This window comes from Salvelinus alpinus, chromosome 34 (genome assembly GCF_045679555.1).
Source record: "Salvelinus alpinus chromosome 34, SLU_Salpinus.1, whole genome shotgun sequence".
In the NCBI taxonomy this organism is placed as follows: Eukaryota; Metazoa; Chordata; class Actinopteri; order Salmoniformes; family Salmonidae; genus Salvelinus; species Salvelinus alpinus.
The window spans coordinates 7,262,357-7,280,420 of record NC_092119.1 but is presented as its reverse complement, the minus strand read 5'-3'; the positions used below and the strand labels follow the sequence as shown (position 1 = coordinate 7,280,420).

Genomic DNA, 18,064 nt, shown 5'->3' with positions numbered 1-18,064 from the left:
TCCTTTACACTTGTGTGTATAAGGTAGTTGTGAAATTGTTAGATTACTTGTTAGATATTACTGCATGGTCGAAACTAGAAGCACAAGCATTTCGCTGCACTCGCATTAACATCTGCTAACCATGTGACCAATAAAATTTGATTTGATTTGATCTTAGTCCGTTATACTCGGTCCCTCTTAGTCCATCACATTCGGTCCAACTTAGTCCTTCAAATTCGGTCCAACTTAGTTCTTCAAACGCGGTCCAACTTAGTCCTTCAAACGCGGTCCAACTTAGTCCATTAGGCTCGGTCCACCTTAGTCCTTTAAACGCGGTCCACCTTAGTCCTTTAAGCTCGGTCCATTTTAGTCCTTCAAACGCGATCCACCTTAGTCCTTTAAACGCGATCCACCTTAGTCCTTTAAACGCGGTCCACCTTAGTCCTTTAAACGCGATCCACCTTAGTCCTTTAAACGCGATCCACCTTAGTCCTTTAAACGCGGTCCACCTTAGTCCTTTAAGCTCGGTCCACCTTAGTCCTTTAAACGCGATCCACCTTAGTCCTTTAAACGCGGTCCACCTCAGTCCTTTAAACGCGGTCCACCTTAGTCCTTTAAACACGGTCCACCTTAGTCCTTTAAACACGGTCCACCTTAGTCCTTTAAACGCGGTCCACCTTAGTCCTTTAAACGCGGTCCACCTTAGTCCTTTAAACGCGGTCCACCTTAGTCCTGCAGCCCATTAGGAAATAGCGTTCTTCATTTCACCTGTCACAATTTTTTATTATGAAGCTTACCTGTATAACTCAGTCACAAAGTGTTTGTTTACAAGCACACAACGACAAGACCAGAGACTTGTGAATCACTCACTGTTGTGCAGCACACGCCATGTGATCAGGTTACAGTATGGAATTCACAACTAGGTGTTTGCCATCTAGATATCTGATAACTATTACGTTAACTGTCTAAAATGTGCTAAATGCTCTGCAATTGTGCATTTGGTTTGCTAATTTAGTAGCAAATTAGCTAAATGGGTAGCTTCTTCCAAAATCAAGCTGCACTTCGTAACAGAGAATCCCCTGGATCATGTGCTGTCTGATATTTGTTTTGTGCGTGCAGCAAACTGTGAGTAGTCCTTCAAATGCGTTTCATCTGAGTCCTTCAAATGCGTTTTATCTGAGTCCTTCAAATGCGTTTCATCTGAGTCCTTCAAATGCGTTTCATCTGAGTCCTTCAAATGCGTTTCATCTGAGTCCTACAGCACCTGATGTCACAGGAAGGCCAAAAATATCATCAACATAATGTATAATGTTTACATACCCTACATTACTCATCTCATATGTATATACTGTACTCTATACCATCTACTGCATATTGCCTATGCCGCACGGCCATCGCTCATCCATATATCTTTATGTACATATTCTTATTCATTCCTTTACAATTGAGTGTATACGGTAGTTGTTTTGAAATTGTTAGATTACATGTAAGATATTACTGCACGGTCAGAACTAGAAGCACAAGCATTTCACTACAATCGCATTAACATCTGCTAACCATGTGTATGTGACCCATAACATTTGATTTGATTTGATAAGCATGTCAAATTTGGTCTTCCAAAAAATGTATGAGTTTATTTGATCGAATAGAAGTTTCCTAATGCTTAAGTTGATACGAGAGTACTGATATAAGTAGGACACGTGACATCCGGGCAACTTTGAGGAAAAACACTTTATATTGGAGTTGTCTCGAGATGGCTATGCATATTCATGTCATGAGGCTAGTAGTGTAACCGATGTGAAATGGCTAGCTAGTTAGCGGGGTGCGCGCTAATAGTGTTTCAATCGGTGACGTCACTCGCTCTGAGACCTTGAAGTAGTTGTTCCCCTTGCACTGCAAGGGCCGCGGCTGTTGCGCAATGGGTAACAATGCTTCGAGAGTGACTGTTGTCGATGTGTGCACAGGGTCCCTGGGGCGAGGAGAGGGACAGAAGCTATACTGTTACAGTAGCATAGCATTTCTCTCCATTGAATACCGGAAGTTGACGTCCATAACCCTTATTGAATATTCAAAAATAGATTACAATAATGAGATGTATCCACCAATCCAAAGAAAGGATTGGTGGGAGCTAGAAATCCCACTGTGCCGCTTTGTGGACAATTACTCCCATTGTTAGGGCGGAGACGTGTATCTTATCAGTATATCCATAATCTTTGGTCGTACTCTACGGATGTTGAAGACTGTAGAGCATGAACCTGCAGGAGCAAGTCACTGCTTTCAAGTTTGCAGAAAACGTCATGGTATTGTCCTGGGTCAGCCAAGGTTCTTTGCACTCTGGGAGGGGGACAACATGGAGTTGTCAACCATGATGGTTGGTTTTTGAGGGGGCAGGCCTTACCTGGGAGGAAGAGCATCTTGTCAAGGTTGAGCTTGAGGTGGTGGGCCAACATCCAAGCTGAGATATTTGCCAGGCACCCAGAGATGCGTGTCGCCACCTGGGTGTCAGACTCGGGAAGGAGAAAATGGTTGTCATGATAGGAGAGACCATGTATCCAAAAGTACCAGATTTGAAACGATCCCATGTTTTAGTGGATGTGTAGTAGTAAAGTAATGGGTTTGTGCTACATATTATTAGGCTAATTGACCAGGAATTATTGTTCGCGAGAGAGAAAGATTCTCAGCATATGCACATTATTAAAGGCCATGGGCACAAACTGGGCTATTGTTGTTATATTATTTCACAATAACTTAATCCTTACTCTAAATGGCTATGCCGTTAAGAAACTGCGCGTTGCTTTCTCCGTGCAACTAATCTCTAGCCTAGAAACACACAACTTTTCGCTGTCATTTCAACAAATAGCCCATTGTTGTCTTGCTGGTGTCATTGTGCTGCTCCGCCGTGAGCTCCCAAAATGATTGACGCAGGCCAATCATATGTGATGAGAAGCCCCAGGTGGGCGGGTCTTTGTGGGTAGGCTCTATCAACAGTATGGCGGACGATGGCGACAAATCGAGTGGAGCAGTTGACACTAGTGGCGGGCAGAGAACTTCAGAGGAGTCTGACGGGTTCAGTATTAGCGGGATGCTGTTAAATTTAAGTATTTTAGTTTTAGTGGTTACGATCTGCTATGTTATTTATCGGCGATGGGGTAAACGGATTGGTGCTGACGCGGCCCAGGCAAGCGAGGCCTCATCTCTTCCAAAGATGAGAAGACGTGATTTCACTTTGGAGCAACTTGGGGAATACGATGGACTTCAAAACCCCCGGATCATGATGGCAGTTAATATGAAAGTATTCGATGTTACCACCGGCAAAAAGTTTTATGGTCGAGGTAGGAATCCGTGAATGGAAAAGAGCACACTAGTTAGCTAGGCACTGTAGCTAGCTACTGTGTCTTGTACCAGTCTAGACGACTAACACAAATGATGATGGCATCGGTTATTTGGGCGCAATAGTTAGCTTCGGCTATCTAACTCAGTTACAGCAAGTTATTTTAGTGATTTGATTTAGCACGTTAGTTAATCTGGCACTTTGCATTTACATGGCTTGTTAGCCAGCTAGCTAGTTTGTCTGTGTCTTCTAGTTTGTAGCAGTACGTTAACGTTAGACACGCTTGTTTACAAGGTGGTTAGCTATCCACGCTACCTGTTATGTAGCTACATCTAAACTAAATTGTTAGCTAGACAGACTGATCAGCGTTAGCTGAAGCGGGGACCATGAAAAATAACGTTAGCTAGCTAACTAGTTATCCCCAAAGGCGTGCGGAAAAACCAAGCCCCTGTGCTAACTAACGTTAGCGCTAAACCATGGCAAACCACTTTGCCAGTTGGCTAAATTATCTTACTGCTATATATCATAACAGTTTTGAGATCATATCAAGTTACACAGCTAGTTAACTAACAACTAACGTTATCGTTTGTCCTATACGAGCTAGGCCTAGCTGATCAGCTGTAGGAAGATTGCTAGCTAACATTAGCTAGGCAGGTATGCTGTTGGCCAATGAAGGACCCTTTAATAACTTGGCTGGCGGACCCACCCATCAACCTCACTTATGTAATCATGATCATAAATCCACTTGCATCATTCATCTAACTAGCTAGTCTCGTAGGAGTGGAAAGTTAACCAAAAATGTATCTAACAACATTGTCTGGTTATTTTGCGTTGGCTATCTAGCCTTGCCATGTGCGAGACAACCAAGATAGTTCTCACTAGATTGGAAGAACAATGTCAGCTGGCATGCAGTGTCTCTTCTAAACAGAAGCCTGCTTTTAATTGATTTCTGATTGTTTAAACTTTAAGGCATATCACTTCATGGGATCCCGTGTGGCTCCGTTGGTAGATCATGGCGCTTGTAATGCCAGGGTTGTGGGTTCGTATTCGCACGGGACCAGTACTGGGGAAAAATGTATCTACCCACTACTGTATATCTGCTAAATGACTCAAATGTAAAAATACAACTTTTGAAGTAATGTTTCTCTTCTATTTAACAACAACCCAAATATGGAACCTTCATTCAGGTAGCTCTGGGTCCTCACACGGTGATCAGAAATTCAAATCAAAATATAATTTTATTCGTCTTATTTGCACTGAATACAACAGCTGTATACCTTACAGTGAAATGCTTACTTACAAGCCCTTAACCAACAATGCAGTTTTAAGAAAAATAATTGTTAAGTTAAAAATAGATAAGTAAAAAAATAACATAATTAAAGAGCAGCAGAAAAATAACTGTAGTGAGGCTATATACAGGGGGTAACGGTACAGAGTCAATATGCGGGGGCACTGGTTAGTTGAGGTTATATGTACATGTAGGTAGAGTTAAAGTGACTATGCATAGATAATAAACAGAGTAGCATCAGAGTAAAATAGGGAGTGGGGTGTACAGTGCAAATAGTCTGGGTAGCCATCTGATTAGCCTTTCAGGAGTCTTATTGCTTGGGGTTAGAAGCTGTTAAGAAGCCTCTTGGACCTAGACTTGGCGCTGTGGTACCGCTTGCTGTGCGGTAGCAGAGAGAACAGTCTATGACTAGGGTGGCTGGAGTCTTTGACAATTTTTAGAGCCTTCCTCTGACACTGCCTGGTATTGAGGTCCTGGATGGCAGCAAGCTTAGCCCCAGTGATGTACTGGGCCGCTCGCACTACCCTCTGTAGTGCCTGGTGGTCAGAGGCCGAGCAGTTATGATTCTTTCTGAGGATATGACAAGTGTTTGGTGCTCTATCTGTACTGTGCTAGTCTTGCTAACACCAGCTTCTCTACGTCCATGTCGGCATGAAGCAACGATAATGTGCCCTCAGACTTCAAGACCATATGGTGGTTGGATATCCGCGTTTTGAATTGAATGAATCATGTTCTATTGTTTGCAGCTAACATCACGAATAGGGCGCATAAATCACCACTCACATTTTCTACACTAAAACGGGGGACATATTAGACAACTGCAACCTGTTAAACATTACGATCGTGTGGCTAGCAAGTAGCAACTAACGTTAGCTAGCATTGATCAGCCTATAGAAAGCCAGCTAATAAACTTTAGCTTGTTTGCTATCAACTTGAAATTGGCTAGCTAGCCAAATGTATGTTTTAGTTATAAATGAACTAGTTAGCTAATTATAGGCTGAACATTTCCTTACTCCACTGAAGTTAATCATGTTCCTTCTTGGATGTCCTCTGTATACATAGTAAGTCAATGATGTGAATCACCCATGCATTCTAGCTAGCTACTACTGTACCTCCCATGTTCACTTTTGGCATGTTTCCTCCCTGCCCCCCAATTTTGCAATGCATGAACATGAAGTACCCTAAACCTGAATAGATCTGTCTGACCCAAAAATACCTATTGATTTTGTTAGTTAGCCTCACTCCTATCATATTGAAAACTGCAAACATCTTAGAATTGCACAAATCAAAAATGTATCTCCGGTATGAAGAGGGGGGGCCACTAAAATCTTTTACTCCCAGTGGGGGGGTTTATGGATGTGGTTACGCAGACCCGGCCCTCCATGATGTGCTGTAGAGTGTAGCTGTCTTTCATCCCTCTAGCCTGGTGCAGTGGGACAATTCTTGTTCAGCCTCATAGTAGCATGATTCTGGATAGTTCAACTCCTGTAAATAGTGAAAATTCATTTTTAGATGTCTATGGGACAGTTTTCCAACCATAACATTGTAAAACACTCACAGTGGGCTATGAGTTTTTCCAACTTGAGACCCAAGCAGGGTTTCCTTTAGGAAAATGTCGTGCCGGACAATGTGACCGGGAAGATTTTAATTTCCCGGCCATTTGAGAAATATACCAGACCCCTATGCATTGGTTGTGTAACCCATTAGGGTGTCTACCCATGGTGCTCAGAATGACAGAAATCAGAAATCACAGAGTATGAAATCAGAAATCACAGAGTATAAAATCAGAAATCAGAGTATAGTAATTTATCTTAACAGAACATGCAACTCCTGTAATGAAGCGATTCGTAATGAATGCGATTTGAGGCAAAACTCCATTCTCAACAGCGCACCTGCTGACAGTGGTTCTATATGTGACAGAGATGAAAATCTCTGTTAGAAATGTAGATTCCCCCTCTTTCTAAAGATGCAACAACTAGGATGGGTTGCTAATATGACTAGGATTGTGCTTTTGGCTTCTGGACAACGGAAGAAAGTTGATATGAAAACCAATAGAACAGGAGAGAGATGGTATATGAGCAAGTCTTTCATAGCTGGTACGTCCAATATGCTAGGTAAATTGAAATACATTTGCGAAAGTTATATAATTGCTCCTGCCTATACTGAAATAAATAAAATCATTCAAAATACATGAATTAGCCACAGAGGAATCGAGGATCATTAGCATACCAAAAAATGTAAATAGCTGTGTATTGTTTCAGTCACAAGTTTGTAGGCCTATGCCTATTTGGGAATCCCACAATTCGGCCAGCGTGCGTGGCAATACGTCTAGCTGATTGAGGTGCTGCTGTCAGTGAAAAGCATCTAAAATATGAAGATAATGTGTCTAGAGTATAATTTAAAATGTTGAGACAAGAAGAAGGGGATGGGTGTGTGGAGATATGGTGTGTGTCTCCAGAATGAGGAGGGGTGTGGTGGAGATATGGTGTGTGTCTCCAGAATGAGGAGGGGTGTGGTGGAGATATGGTGTGTGTCCAGAATGAGGAGGGGTGTGGTGGAGATATGGTGTGTGTCTCCAGAATGAGGAGGGGTGTGGTGGAGATATGGTGTGTGTCTCCAGAATGAGGAGGGGTGTGGTGGAGATATGGTGTGTGTCTCCAGAATGAGGAGGGGTGTGGTGGAGATATGGTGTGTGTCTCCAGAATGAGGAGGGGTGTGGTGAAGATATGGTGTGTGTCTCCAGAATGAGGAGGGGTGTGGTGGAGATATGGTGTGTGTATCCAGAATGAGGAGGGGTGTGGTGAAGATATGGTGTGTGTATCCAGAATGAGGAGGGGTGTGGTGAAGATATGGTGTGTGTATCCAGAATGAGGAGGGGTGTGGTGAAGATATGGTGTGTGTATCCAGAATGAGGAGGGGTGTGGTGGAGATATGGTGTGTGTCTCCAGAATGAGAAGGGGTGTGGTGAAGATATGGTGTGTGTATCCAGAATGAGGAGGGGTGTGGTGGAGATATGGTGTGTGTCTCCAGAATGAGGAGGGGTGTGGTGGAGATATGGTGTGTGTCTCCAGAATGAGGAGGGGTGTGGTGGAGATATGGTGTGTATCTCCAGAATGAGGAGGGGTGTGGTGGAGATATGGTGTGTGTCTCCAGAATGAGGAGGGGTGTGGTGGAGATATGGTGTGTGTCTCCAGAATGAGGAGGGGTGTGGTGGAGATATGGTGTGTGTCTCCAGAATGAGGAGGGGTGTGGTGGAGATATGGTGTGTATCTCCAGAATGAGGAGGGGTGTGGTGGAGATATGGTGTGTATCTCCAGAATGATGGCTCTAGTGTATTTATGCGCTCATTTCTTTAACCTCCAGTGTATCAATGTGTATTTATGGCAGAGGCTGATCTCGTATTAGTTGAATTTTATCTTTTGGATTTTTATTTAATTCTGATTTTTATGATTAACAACGTGACAGTGATTTTGAGAAACGAAACTTCCACGAAAATGCTGATTTGAAAATCGTAACTACAGATCGGTAGAAATGGTAGGATAAAAAGCTTCCCCAACCTTGAAGTGTTTCTAATAGAATTGACTCCATGTTTCCATGGTGGGATTTGCCTATAGGCTACGTTGAAGCAAGACAAGACATGCCTCGTAATATCGAGTAAAACATTCAGGTTTCAAACAAGTCGGCCTATGTTTTCAAAATGCATACTTCCTCCAGCTCACATTGTGAAGTGGTGTGGATGGGCTGATAGCCTATTGCATTCACGTGAATGTGAGGCACGCTTCAATTAGGCTACCAGTTGAGAAATAAAAATAGCAGGAGTAGCACCAAACTGTTTTTAACACACGATTACATTTAGCATTGTTATGCAATGAATGGGCTTATACATGGACATTTCCTCCAGCAGCAACCAGCTGAGGAGCTGCAAGAGAAATCCCGCTCAAAATAGGCTGTGTGATGTGTTATTAAGATAGTCATTATGTAGACTAATCAAAATACACACACGCCAAGTAAATTCCACTATATTATGCAAATTAACCTTTAGACCGATAAGCATGACGGTCACATGTCATGCACTAGAATTTCCATCAATTAATCCTTGAGTCTATTGACACACCCATGCGTCAATCTAAGTAACATTTAAAAAAAATCCCCATCAAAATCCATCAGTTTAAGCTAGAGATATCTTCATGGGCTGCGTGTCAATCCACCCCATCCGCCGATGTCGGTCTTCCACATCTGTGGTGAAAGGTGGCAGAGCTAGAGTGGTGTTTGTCAGACCAAGAGACATCACATCTGTGGTGAAAGGTGGCAGAGCTAGAGTGGTGTTTGTCAGACCAAGAGACATCACATCTGTGGTGAAAGGTGGCAGAGCTAGAGTGGTGTTTGTCAGACCAAGAGACATCACATCTGTGGTGAAAGGTGGCAGAGCTAAAGTGGTGTTTGTCAGACCAAGAGACATCACATCTGTGGTGAAAGGTGGCAGAGCTAGAGTGGTGTTTGTCAGACCAAGAGACATCACATCTGTGGTGAAAGGTGGCAGAGCTAGAGACATCCTGGAAATCGCTCTTCTCACACAAACGTCTGTTGCATCCGAGTAGTTTGACCTACAAACTATTGTGACCACTCTATGGAAAGGGGAGACTCTGACGAACACGATGTTGTTCTTTGTTTTGCTTTACAAGTGTCACGGGACCTGTATGAAGGTAACCCATACAAACTAATGGAAGTAGTTTTGTGCCAGCAAAAATAAGGGGTTAATTGTGTCCAGAAAACTCAGGAAATATGTGTTTTCTTATCTCCTATATATAGGACTGACACTTAAACTTATTTTTTGACTGTCTTTTTTGCCATTTCTGAATGTGTTGTTCAATGCGTTTATGGGCTATTGTAGTAAAGGCCAAATTCAATATGTTATATGTCGTCACTATGTTAGGTTAATTTCAGTCAATAATTTGGAATGAAAAGGTCTAGGTAGCCTAGCCAGCCAAGTCATTTGTGGCACACCTGTTATGTCAGTGGCGGCTGGCTTGGGTCTCGGAGCTTTTCCGTTGTCATCCACAACGTCCTCTTGCAGGTACTACCTTCATCTTCTCTGTGTCCTACAGCAGGACAAGTGGAGAGAAGAGCGAGAGAGGGGTGTTTCAATGTTCAGGCCGTGCTGGGGGTCATGATGCCTGTGCTGAAGGGCAAGTGGGCAGACATCGCCACAGACACCTACAGGAGCTTCTGATGTTAAGTCAAACCACCTCTGGCACTACTTCTTGCAGTACTTGAGGAACACCTTCTATAGACATTCCCTTCCTGAACCAGACTATATATTCTTATCACTCTCTCTGGCCGTGTCCGAATACCCACACTTGCGTCCTAAATAGTAGGCCGTTCGAGTATGCAAAATAATTTTGTTTAAATGTGACATTTTAAAAATCAAGTATACTTTAAATGCCTGACGTCAAAGCCTAAATGTGTATGACAACAGATGATAATCAGATATGGGGAGGAGCCAACCAAAATCAACCAATAGCGTGAAACAACACAGTTGCGCATGACGCATTCTCAGTATGCCAAAATAAATGTTTTATAGTATGCAACATTTCATCTAGTATGGTTTAAATGCCAGGATGTTGTACTCACCTCCGCTCTTCATCTAGTAGGATTAGATGTGCACTTTCCCACAATGCATTGGAAGAGGTGAGCTGCGAGTGATGGGCTCTAGTTCTCTTCAAGTAGCCAACAACAAAACTAGGCTACTTAATTGGGAAGATACCCAAAGCTTCTGTGGTGGTGTTCAAATGTAGGCAAATTTGTTTTTGTTCTCCTTAAAATGATCATGAGTATTGCATCTTTGAAAACCATATTTTGATTTCTGAATGTGTCTGCACCGGGGAACGGGGATGTGGCTGCGTTGTTGATGTCATATTAATCAGGTCTTTTGATTTGAACTGATTTTTAGCTATGCTACCCTTGAATTATTACAGTTAGCAGTCATTCTGATCTCGTTCCCAATGATCAATGCTTTAGTTTATTATGTTGCTGTCCAGTGCTTCTGAAGTGTGGTTAGGGTCCACGTTTTTCTGTGCAATAGCCTTTTGATTTGAACATTTGAAATGTTTTGGTTTGTGTACGAGGCTATTTGATTTAATTTATATACAGTACCAGTCAAAAGTTTGGACACCTACTCATTCAAGGGTTTTATGATGCACTTCTATCACTGTATTTAGTAGAGGTCGACCGATTATGATTTTTCAATGCCGATACCGATTATTGGAGGACCATTAAAAGTCGATACCGATTAATCGGCCGATTTTTGTTTTTGTTTTTTTGTAATAATGACAATTACAACAATACTGAATGAACACTTATTTTGACTTAATATAATACATCAATAAAAATCAATTTAGCCTCAAATAAATATTGAAACATGTTCAATTTGGTTTAAATAATGCAAAAACAAAGTGTTGGAGAAGAAAGTAAAAATGCAATATGTGCCATGTAAGAAAGCTAACGTTTAAGTTCCGTGCTCAGAACATGAGAACATATGAAAGCTGGTGGTTCCTTTTAACATGAGTCTTCAATATTCCCAGGTAAGAAGTTTTAGGTTGTAGTTATTATAGGACTATTTCTCTCTATACCATTTGTATTTCATTAACCTTTGACTATTGGATGTTCTTATAGGCACTTTAGTATTGCCAGTGTAACAGTATAGCTTCCGTCCCTCTCCTCGCTCCTACCTGGGCTCGAACCAGGAACACATCGACAACAGCCACCCTCGAAGCAGCGTTACCCATCGCTCCACAAAAGCTGCGGCCCTTGCAGAGCATGGGGAACAACCACTCCAAGTCTCAGAGCGAGTGACGTTTGAAAAGCTATTAGCGCGCACCCCGCTAACTAGCTAGCCATTTCACATCGGTTACACCAGCCTCATCTCAGGAGTTGATAGGCTTGAAGTCATAAACAGCAGAGCTGTTGGCAAAACGCACGAAAGTGCTGTTTGAATGAATGCTTACGAGCGTGCTGGTGCCTACCACCGCTCAGTCAGACTGCTCTATCAAATCATAGACTTAATTATAACATAATAACACACAGAAATACGAGCCTTAGGTCATTAATATGGTCGAATCCGGAAACTATCATCTCGAAAACAAAACATTTATTCTTTCAGTGAAATACGGAACTGTTACGTATTTTATCTAACGGGTGGCATCCATAAGTCTAAATATTCCTGTTACATTGCACAACCTTCAATGTTATGTCATAATTACGTAGAATTCTGGCAAATTAGGCGGCCCAAACTGTTGCATATACACTGACTCTGCGTGCAATGAACGCAAGAGAAGTGACACAATTTCACCTGGTTAATATTGCCTGCTAGCCTGGATTTCTTTTAGGTAAATATGCAGGTTTAAAAATATATACTTCTGTGTATTGATTTTAAGAAAGGCATTGATAATTTTAATGCTAGCTAGAAACTTACCTTGGCTTACTGCATTCGCGTGGAGTGCAATGTAATCAGGTGGTTAGAGCGTTGGACTAGTTAACTGTAAGGTTGAATCCCCCGAGCTGACAAGGTAAAAATCTGTCGTTCTGCCCCTGAACGAGGCAGTTAACCCACCGTTCCTAGGACGTCATTGAAAATAAGAGTGTGTTCTTAACTGACTTGCCAAGTTAAATAAAGGTGTAAAGATAAAAAAAATACAGATTTCCGATTGTTATGAATACTTGAAATCGGCCCTAATTAATCGGTCGACCTCTAGTATTTAGTCTACTTAATGGTCCATCACTGTATTTAGTCTACTTAACGGTCCATCACTGTATTTAGCCTACTTAACGGTCCATCACTGTATTTAGCCTACTTAACGGTCCATCACTGTATTTAGCCTACTTAACGGTCCATCACTGTATTTAGTCTACTTAATTCTCCATCACTGTATTTAGGCTACTTAACGGTCCATCACTGTATTTAGTCTACTTAACGGTCCATCACTGTATTTAGCCTACTTAATTCTCCATCACTGTATTTAGGCTACTTAACGGTCCATCACTGTATTTAGCCTACTTAACGGTCCATCACTGTATTTAGCCTACTTTAGTCCATCACTGTATCTATCAACTTAACGGTCCATCACTGTATTTAGGCTACTTAACGGTCCATCACTGTATTTAGGCTACTTAACGGTCCATCACTGTATTTAGGCTACTTAACGGTCCATCACTGTATTTAGGCTACTTAACGGTCCATCACTGTATTTAGGCTACTTAACGGTCCATCACTGTATTTAGGCTACTTAACGGTCCATCACTGTATTTAGGCTACTTAACGGTCCATCACTGTATTTAGGCTACTTAACGGTCCATCACTGTATTTAGGCTACTTAATGTCTTGAAGGCCTATCATGGACACAAACACTTCTTACTCATTTACATTTGTACAAATACAAAACTTCCAATCATTCACTGGTGTGTCATCACTATAATTTCCATTCCGACATTACATGTATCCATTACAGTGCCATTCTATATTGTTGAAGTACAGTTCTAGGTCATTCAGACATTACATGTATCCATTACAGTGCCATTCTATATCATTTCTTTAGTAGAACCATATTCTGTTTACTGCACTGCCTCTCCCTACAGACGGTCTTTCTAGAACTGAACCATACAGTTAGATGCAGTAGGAATAGATTCTGTTTACTGAACTGTCTCTCTCCCTACAGACGGTCCATATGGTATCTTTGCGGGCCGGGATGCATCGAGGGGTCTGGCCACGTTCTGTTTGGAGAAAGATGCCCTGAGGGAGGAGTATGATGACCTGTCAGACCTCAACGCTGTTCAGATGGAGTCAGTCAGAGAGTGGGAGATGCAGTTCATGGGTATGTTATAAAGGAAATGAACTATACAGTACCAGTCAAATGTTTGGACACCTACTCATTCAACGGTTTTTCTTTATTTTGACTATTTTCTACATTGTAGAATAATAGTGAAGACATCAAACAATGAAATAACACATGGAATCATGTAGTAACCAGAAAAGTGTTAAACAATTCAAAATATATTTTATATTTGAGATTCTTCAAAGTAGCCACACTTTGCCTTGATGACAGTTTTGCACACTCTTGGTATTCTCTCAACCAGCTTCATGAGGTAGTCACCTGGAATGGTAAAAGTTAATTTGTGGAATTTCTTTCCTTAATGCGTTTGAGCCATTCAGTTGTGTTGTGACAAGGTAGGGTTGGTATACAGAAGATAGCCTTATTTGGTAAAATACCAAGTCCATATTATGGCAAGAACAGCTCAAATAAACAAAGAGAAACGACAGTCCATCAATACTTTAAGACATGAAGGTCAGTCAATCCAGAAAATGTCAAGAACTTTGAAAGTTTCTTCAAGTCCGGTTGCAAAAACCATGAAGTGCTATGATGAAACTGGCTCTAGTAAGGACCGCCACAGGAAAGGAAGACCCAGAGTTACCTCTGCTGCAGAGGATACGTTCATTAGAGTTACTAGCGTCCGATTGCAGCCCAAATAAATGCTTCACAGAGTTCAAGTAACAGACACATCAACATCAACTGTTCAGAGGAGACTGCATGAATCAGGCCTTCATGGTCGAATTGCTGCAAAGAAACAACTACTAAAGAACACCAATAAGAAGAAGACATGCTTGGGCCAAGAAACACGATCAATGGACATTAAACCTGTGGAAATGTCCTATGGTCTGATAAGTCCAAATTTGAGATGTTTGGTTCCAACCGCCGTGTCTTTGTGAGACGAATAGTAGGTGAACAGATGATCTCCGCATGTGCGATTCCCACTGTGAAGCATTGAGGAGGTGGTATGGGGGTGCTTTGCTGGTGACTCTCTGTGATTTATTTAGAATTCAAGGCACAATTAACCAGCATGGCTACCACAGCATTTTGCAGCGATACGCCATCCCATCTGGTTTGTGCTTAGTGGGACTATCATTTGTTTTTCAGCAGGACAACAAACCAACACACCTCCAGGCTATGTAAGTGCTAATTGACCAAGAAGGAGAGGGATGGAGTGCTGCATCAGATGACCTGGCCTCCACAATCGGCCAACCTCAACCCAATTGAGATGGTTTGGGATGAGTTGGACCGCAGAGTGAAGGAAAAGCAGCCAACAAATGCTCAGCATATGTGGGAACTCCTTCAAGACTGTTGGAAAAGCAATCCAGGTGAAGCTGGTTGAGAGAATGCCATGTTTGTGGTAACTGCATGATTTCATGTGTTATTTCATAGTTTGATGTCTTCACTATTATTCTACAATGTTGAAAATAGTAAAAATAAAGAAAAACCTTTGAATGAGTAGGTGCATCCAAACTTTTGACTAGTACTGTATGTAGGATATGTATGGATATAAAGATATATGTAGGCTATAAAGATATATATGTATGGCTATATTGAAGCCCATTGAAGATGAGGATTCAGAGTGCAGTTTGATTTGACCCCTGTGATCTCGCATTACAGAAAAATATGATTATGTTGGTCGGCTATTAAAGCCCGGGGATGAGCCTTCAGAATACACGGATGAAGAGGACATCAAGGACCACCTGAAACATGACTGAACTGTTGCCCTGCTCTGTTCTGTTCACACCACCAACCAAAGCCAGGACCCAAACAGCTGCCAGCGCCCGCCTGCCCCTTCCCCGCCCTCCTCTCTCCCCCGCCTTCCCTCCCCAGCCATTCTTCCTCCTCTGATTGGATGGTCCAGTGGGCGGGCTCTGGACTGACTCTTCCCCTCCACCATACAGATCACCACCAACAGAAACCAATGTTGACAAACTGTTTCAGGGGGATTTGAAGGACATTAACTTGTCTGGGTTTTGTGCTGTTAGAATATCTGAAAAAGGAAAAGAAAGAAAACATTGCTAGAATGCTAGAATTTTCCTTGTGATGTCACGGTTCTCTTCATGTAAACAGAAACAGAGTGGTTGTCAAGCTGAGAGGTTGTGATGGTCAGAGAAGACTGGGTGGAAAGGGAGAGCTTTTAGTTTTGTTCTTATCCCTCCCCTCAACTGCTTTAGCATTCGATTTGAACCTTATCAATCAATTAATCGATTGCCTGTGGGACTTTTGTTGAAGAAAAAAACATTTGTTTAACTTTCCCCAATTGAAAAGGCAGTGCTGTGGCCTAACCAAAGGCAATGGGAGGTGAGTTATATGTTCCTGTGTTGGTAGTGTGTACACTACTAGGTTCTCTCTGTCAACATCTCGTTCTGTTTGTGGGGTTCCATGTGATTCTATGTGTGGGGGGGGGGTAGTAACATATTTAGAACCACTCAGATTGTTTGATTGGGAATACAAAGGGAAGGTCAGCTGGCAGACAGTTCTAATCAATCAACCATTTCCAAGCCACACTACTAGATGTCTGTACAATCCCCTGGACATGAAATGGTCAAAGTATTAATTGTGCCTTATTTTGTTTTATACTACTAAAATCCTGACCAGTCTAAAAAGAAAAATAAGTGGGAGATTTGTAAAACTATTGTACCCTTCCTGTTTATTAGTTCTTTATCTTGGAGGTGTTCTAAGAGCAGTCTGCTTTAGAGGTATCAGATGAAGGCATGCTCTGTCTGAGAGAGACTCCCCACATCACAACCTTGTATGTGTACATATATAGACCTCCGTGTTACTGCCATATTTATGTAGTTAATGATGAACTCCATATATTTCTGTGTTGTATTGGCCAAAAGCCCCATGTTTTTATTTTTATTTTTATTTTTTTTAAATGTGGGTGAATTTCAAAAGGAATGTTGAAAGTGCTGTGGGGTGGGATCGGGGAATGTTCAAATTTGGGAAAGAAGTCGCTTGTAAATATATCTATCATTTTATTAAAGCATGTGCAACAATGGTGAACTATGCTGAATTCCTGCCAAGTCATGTATTTAATGTTGGGTTTGTGTCTGCAGAGAGAGACCGAGGCAAGGGATTCCTTCATGCATAATAAACTGATTTGGTTAATAATTCATGTCTGAGTTATGTTAAATCATTGTCTGTGTAAGACAAATGTAGAATGTTACCATACCAAGTCAAATACCCATCTCTACTTTACAGAAGACAAACTATAGGTGAAATTCAAAAGGGCTCTGATACTACACTGAACAAAAATATCAACGAGTTTAAGGAAATAAATTCATTAGGCCCTAATCTTTGTATTTCGCATAACTGGGAATACAGATATACGTCTATTGGTCACAGATACCTTTAAAAAAATAAAAATAAATAGGGCTTGGATCAGAAAATCAGTCAGTATCTGGTATGACCATTTACCTCATGCAGCATGACACCTCCTTCGCACAGAGTTGATCAGTCCATAAGACTCATATCGGCCCCTAAATCAATGAGTATCTGGAGAGACTTGGACTGGTCCCCCTCACAGCATGGTGGCATGGAGACGGGGGAGAAGCAGAATTGTCCCTAAGATCCACCACAGTACTCATTCGTACAAATGAGATAGGTCTCTTGAAGGGACAGGTAGACACATAATGACCGGCAGTACCGCAATACAGACAGCTCTGGGTGTCAAGTCTGCGTTCGCCTGGAGACAGTCTAGCCCTGCCGAGCTGTATCGGCTCGGGAAGAGGTAAATTGGCTGTCTTCGGAGGCTCTTTGACGAACTTGGGTAAGCTCGGATCCTCTCTGGGACTTCCGGAGGTCATCAGATGCAAGGTTGGGATCCTTGAGTGAGCGATTGGGACTGCAATCAAACTTCTCCCTCCTAAGTTCCCGTAGCCGTCCATTGATCACAGATGTATAAGGTGATGAGTGAGTCGAGATCTGTTGGTAGTTCCCGGGCTGCAAGCTCGTCCTTTACTTCCTCCGATAATCCGTGCAGGAACGTGTAGAACAGTGCTTCTGGGTTCCAGGCACCCTCTGCTAACGTGCGGAAATACACTGCATAGTCTGCCACACTGAGGGAGTCCTGCTGGAGTAACTTCCAGGCAGCCTCTCTCCCGGACACAGGAACCGCAAAAACTTTTTTCACCTCCGCCATGAAACCCTCCAGACTGAAGCATACAGCTGACTGTTCTTCCCAAACGGCCGTAGCCCAGACGAAGGCCCTCCCGGACATCAGCGTGATGAGGTACGCTATCTTAGAGAGGTCCGAGGGGAAGGAGGAATGCTGCAGCTCCCTGACGAAGGAACACTGAGCGAGAAACACCCGACAGGTGCCCAACTCTCCATCAAGTGCTCCGGGGGAGGTAAGTGGGGTTCACGGGAAACCGGGTTACTGAGGGGCTGGAAGGTTACCGTCGTGGTAGGCTGCCTAGTAGACAGCCCACAGAATTTCTCCTGCAATGTGTCCAATGCTAGCTTGTGACGTTTGCCCACGGCCTGGAACCCTTCTTTCAGACCGCGAAGAGAACTCGTGCCTTCCAATGGTGGCTCCTTGGGAGGAGATGGTGTTGCAGAGCTGGTCCAAGTCTACTGGGTCAGTCATGGCCAGTTCAT

The 18,064-nt window shown here is 42.5% G+C and overlaps 1 protein-coding gene across 1 annotated transcript; it reads left to right on the top strand.

Moving 5' to 3' along the window:
• The first annotated feature begins 2,937 nt into the window (after nucleotides 1–2,937).
• Nucleotides 2,938–16,580, top strand: pgrmc2 (progesterone receptor membrane component 2). Its single transcript, XM_071382242.1, has 3 exons — nucleotides 2,938–3,311; nucleotides 13,310–13,465; nucleotides 15,080–16,580. Exons 1-3 carry the CDS (start codon nucleotides 2,969–2,971, stop codon nucleotides 15,175–15,177), a joined length of 597 nt encoding a protein of 198 aa, XP_071238343.1. The 5' UTR covers nucleotides 2,938–2,968; the 3' UTR covers nucleotides 15,178–16,580.
• Nucleotides 16,581–18,064: the final 1,484 nt, after the last annotated feature.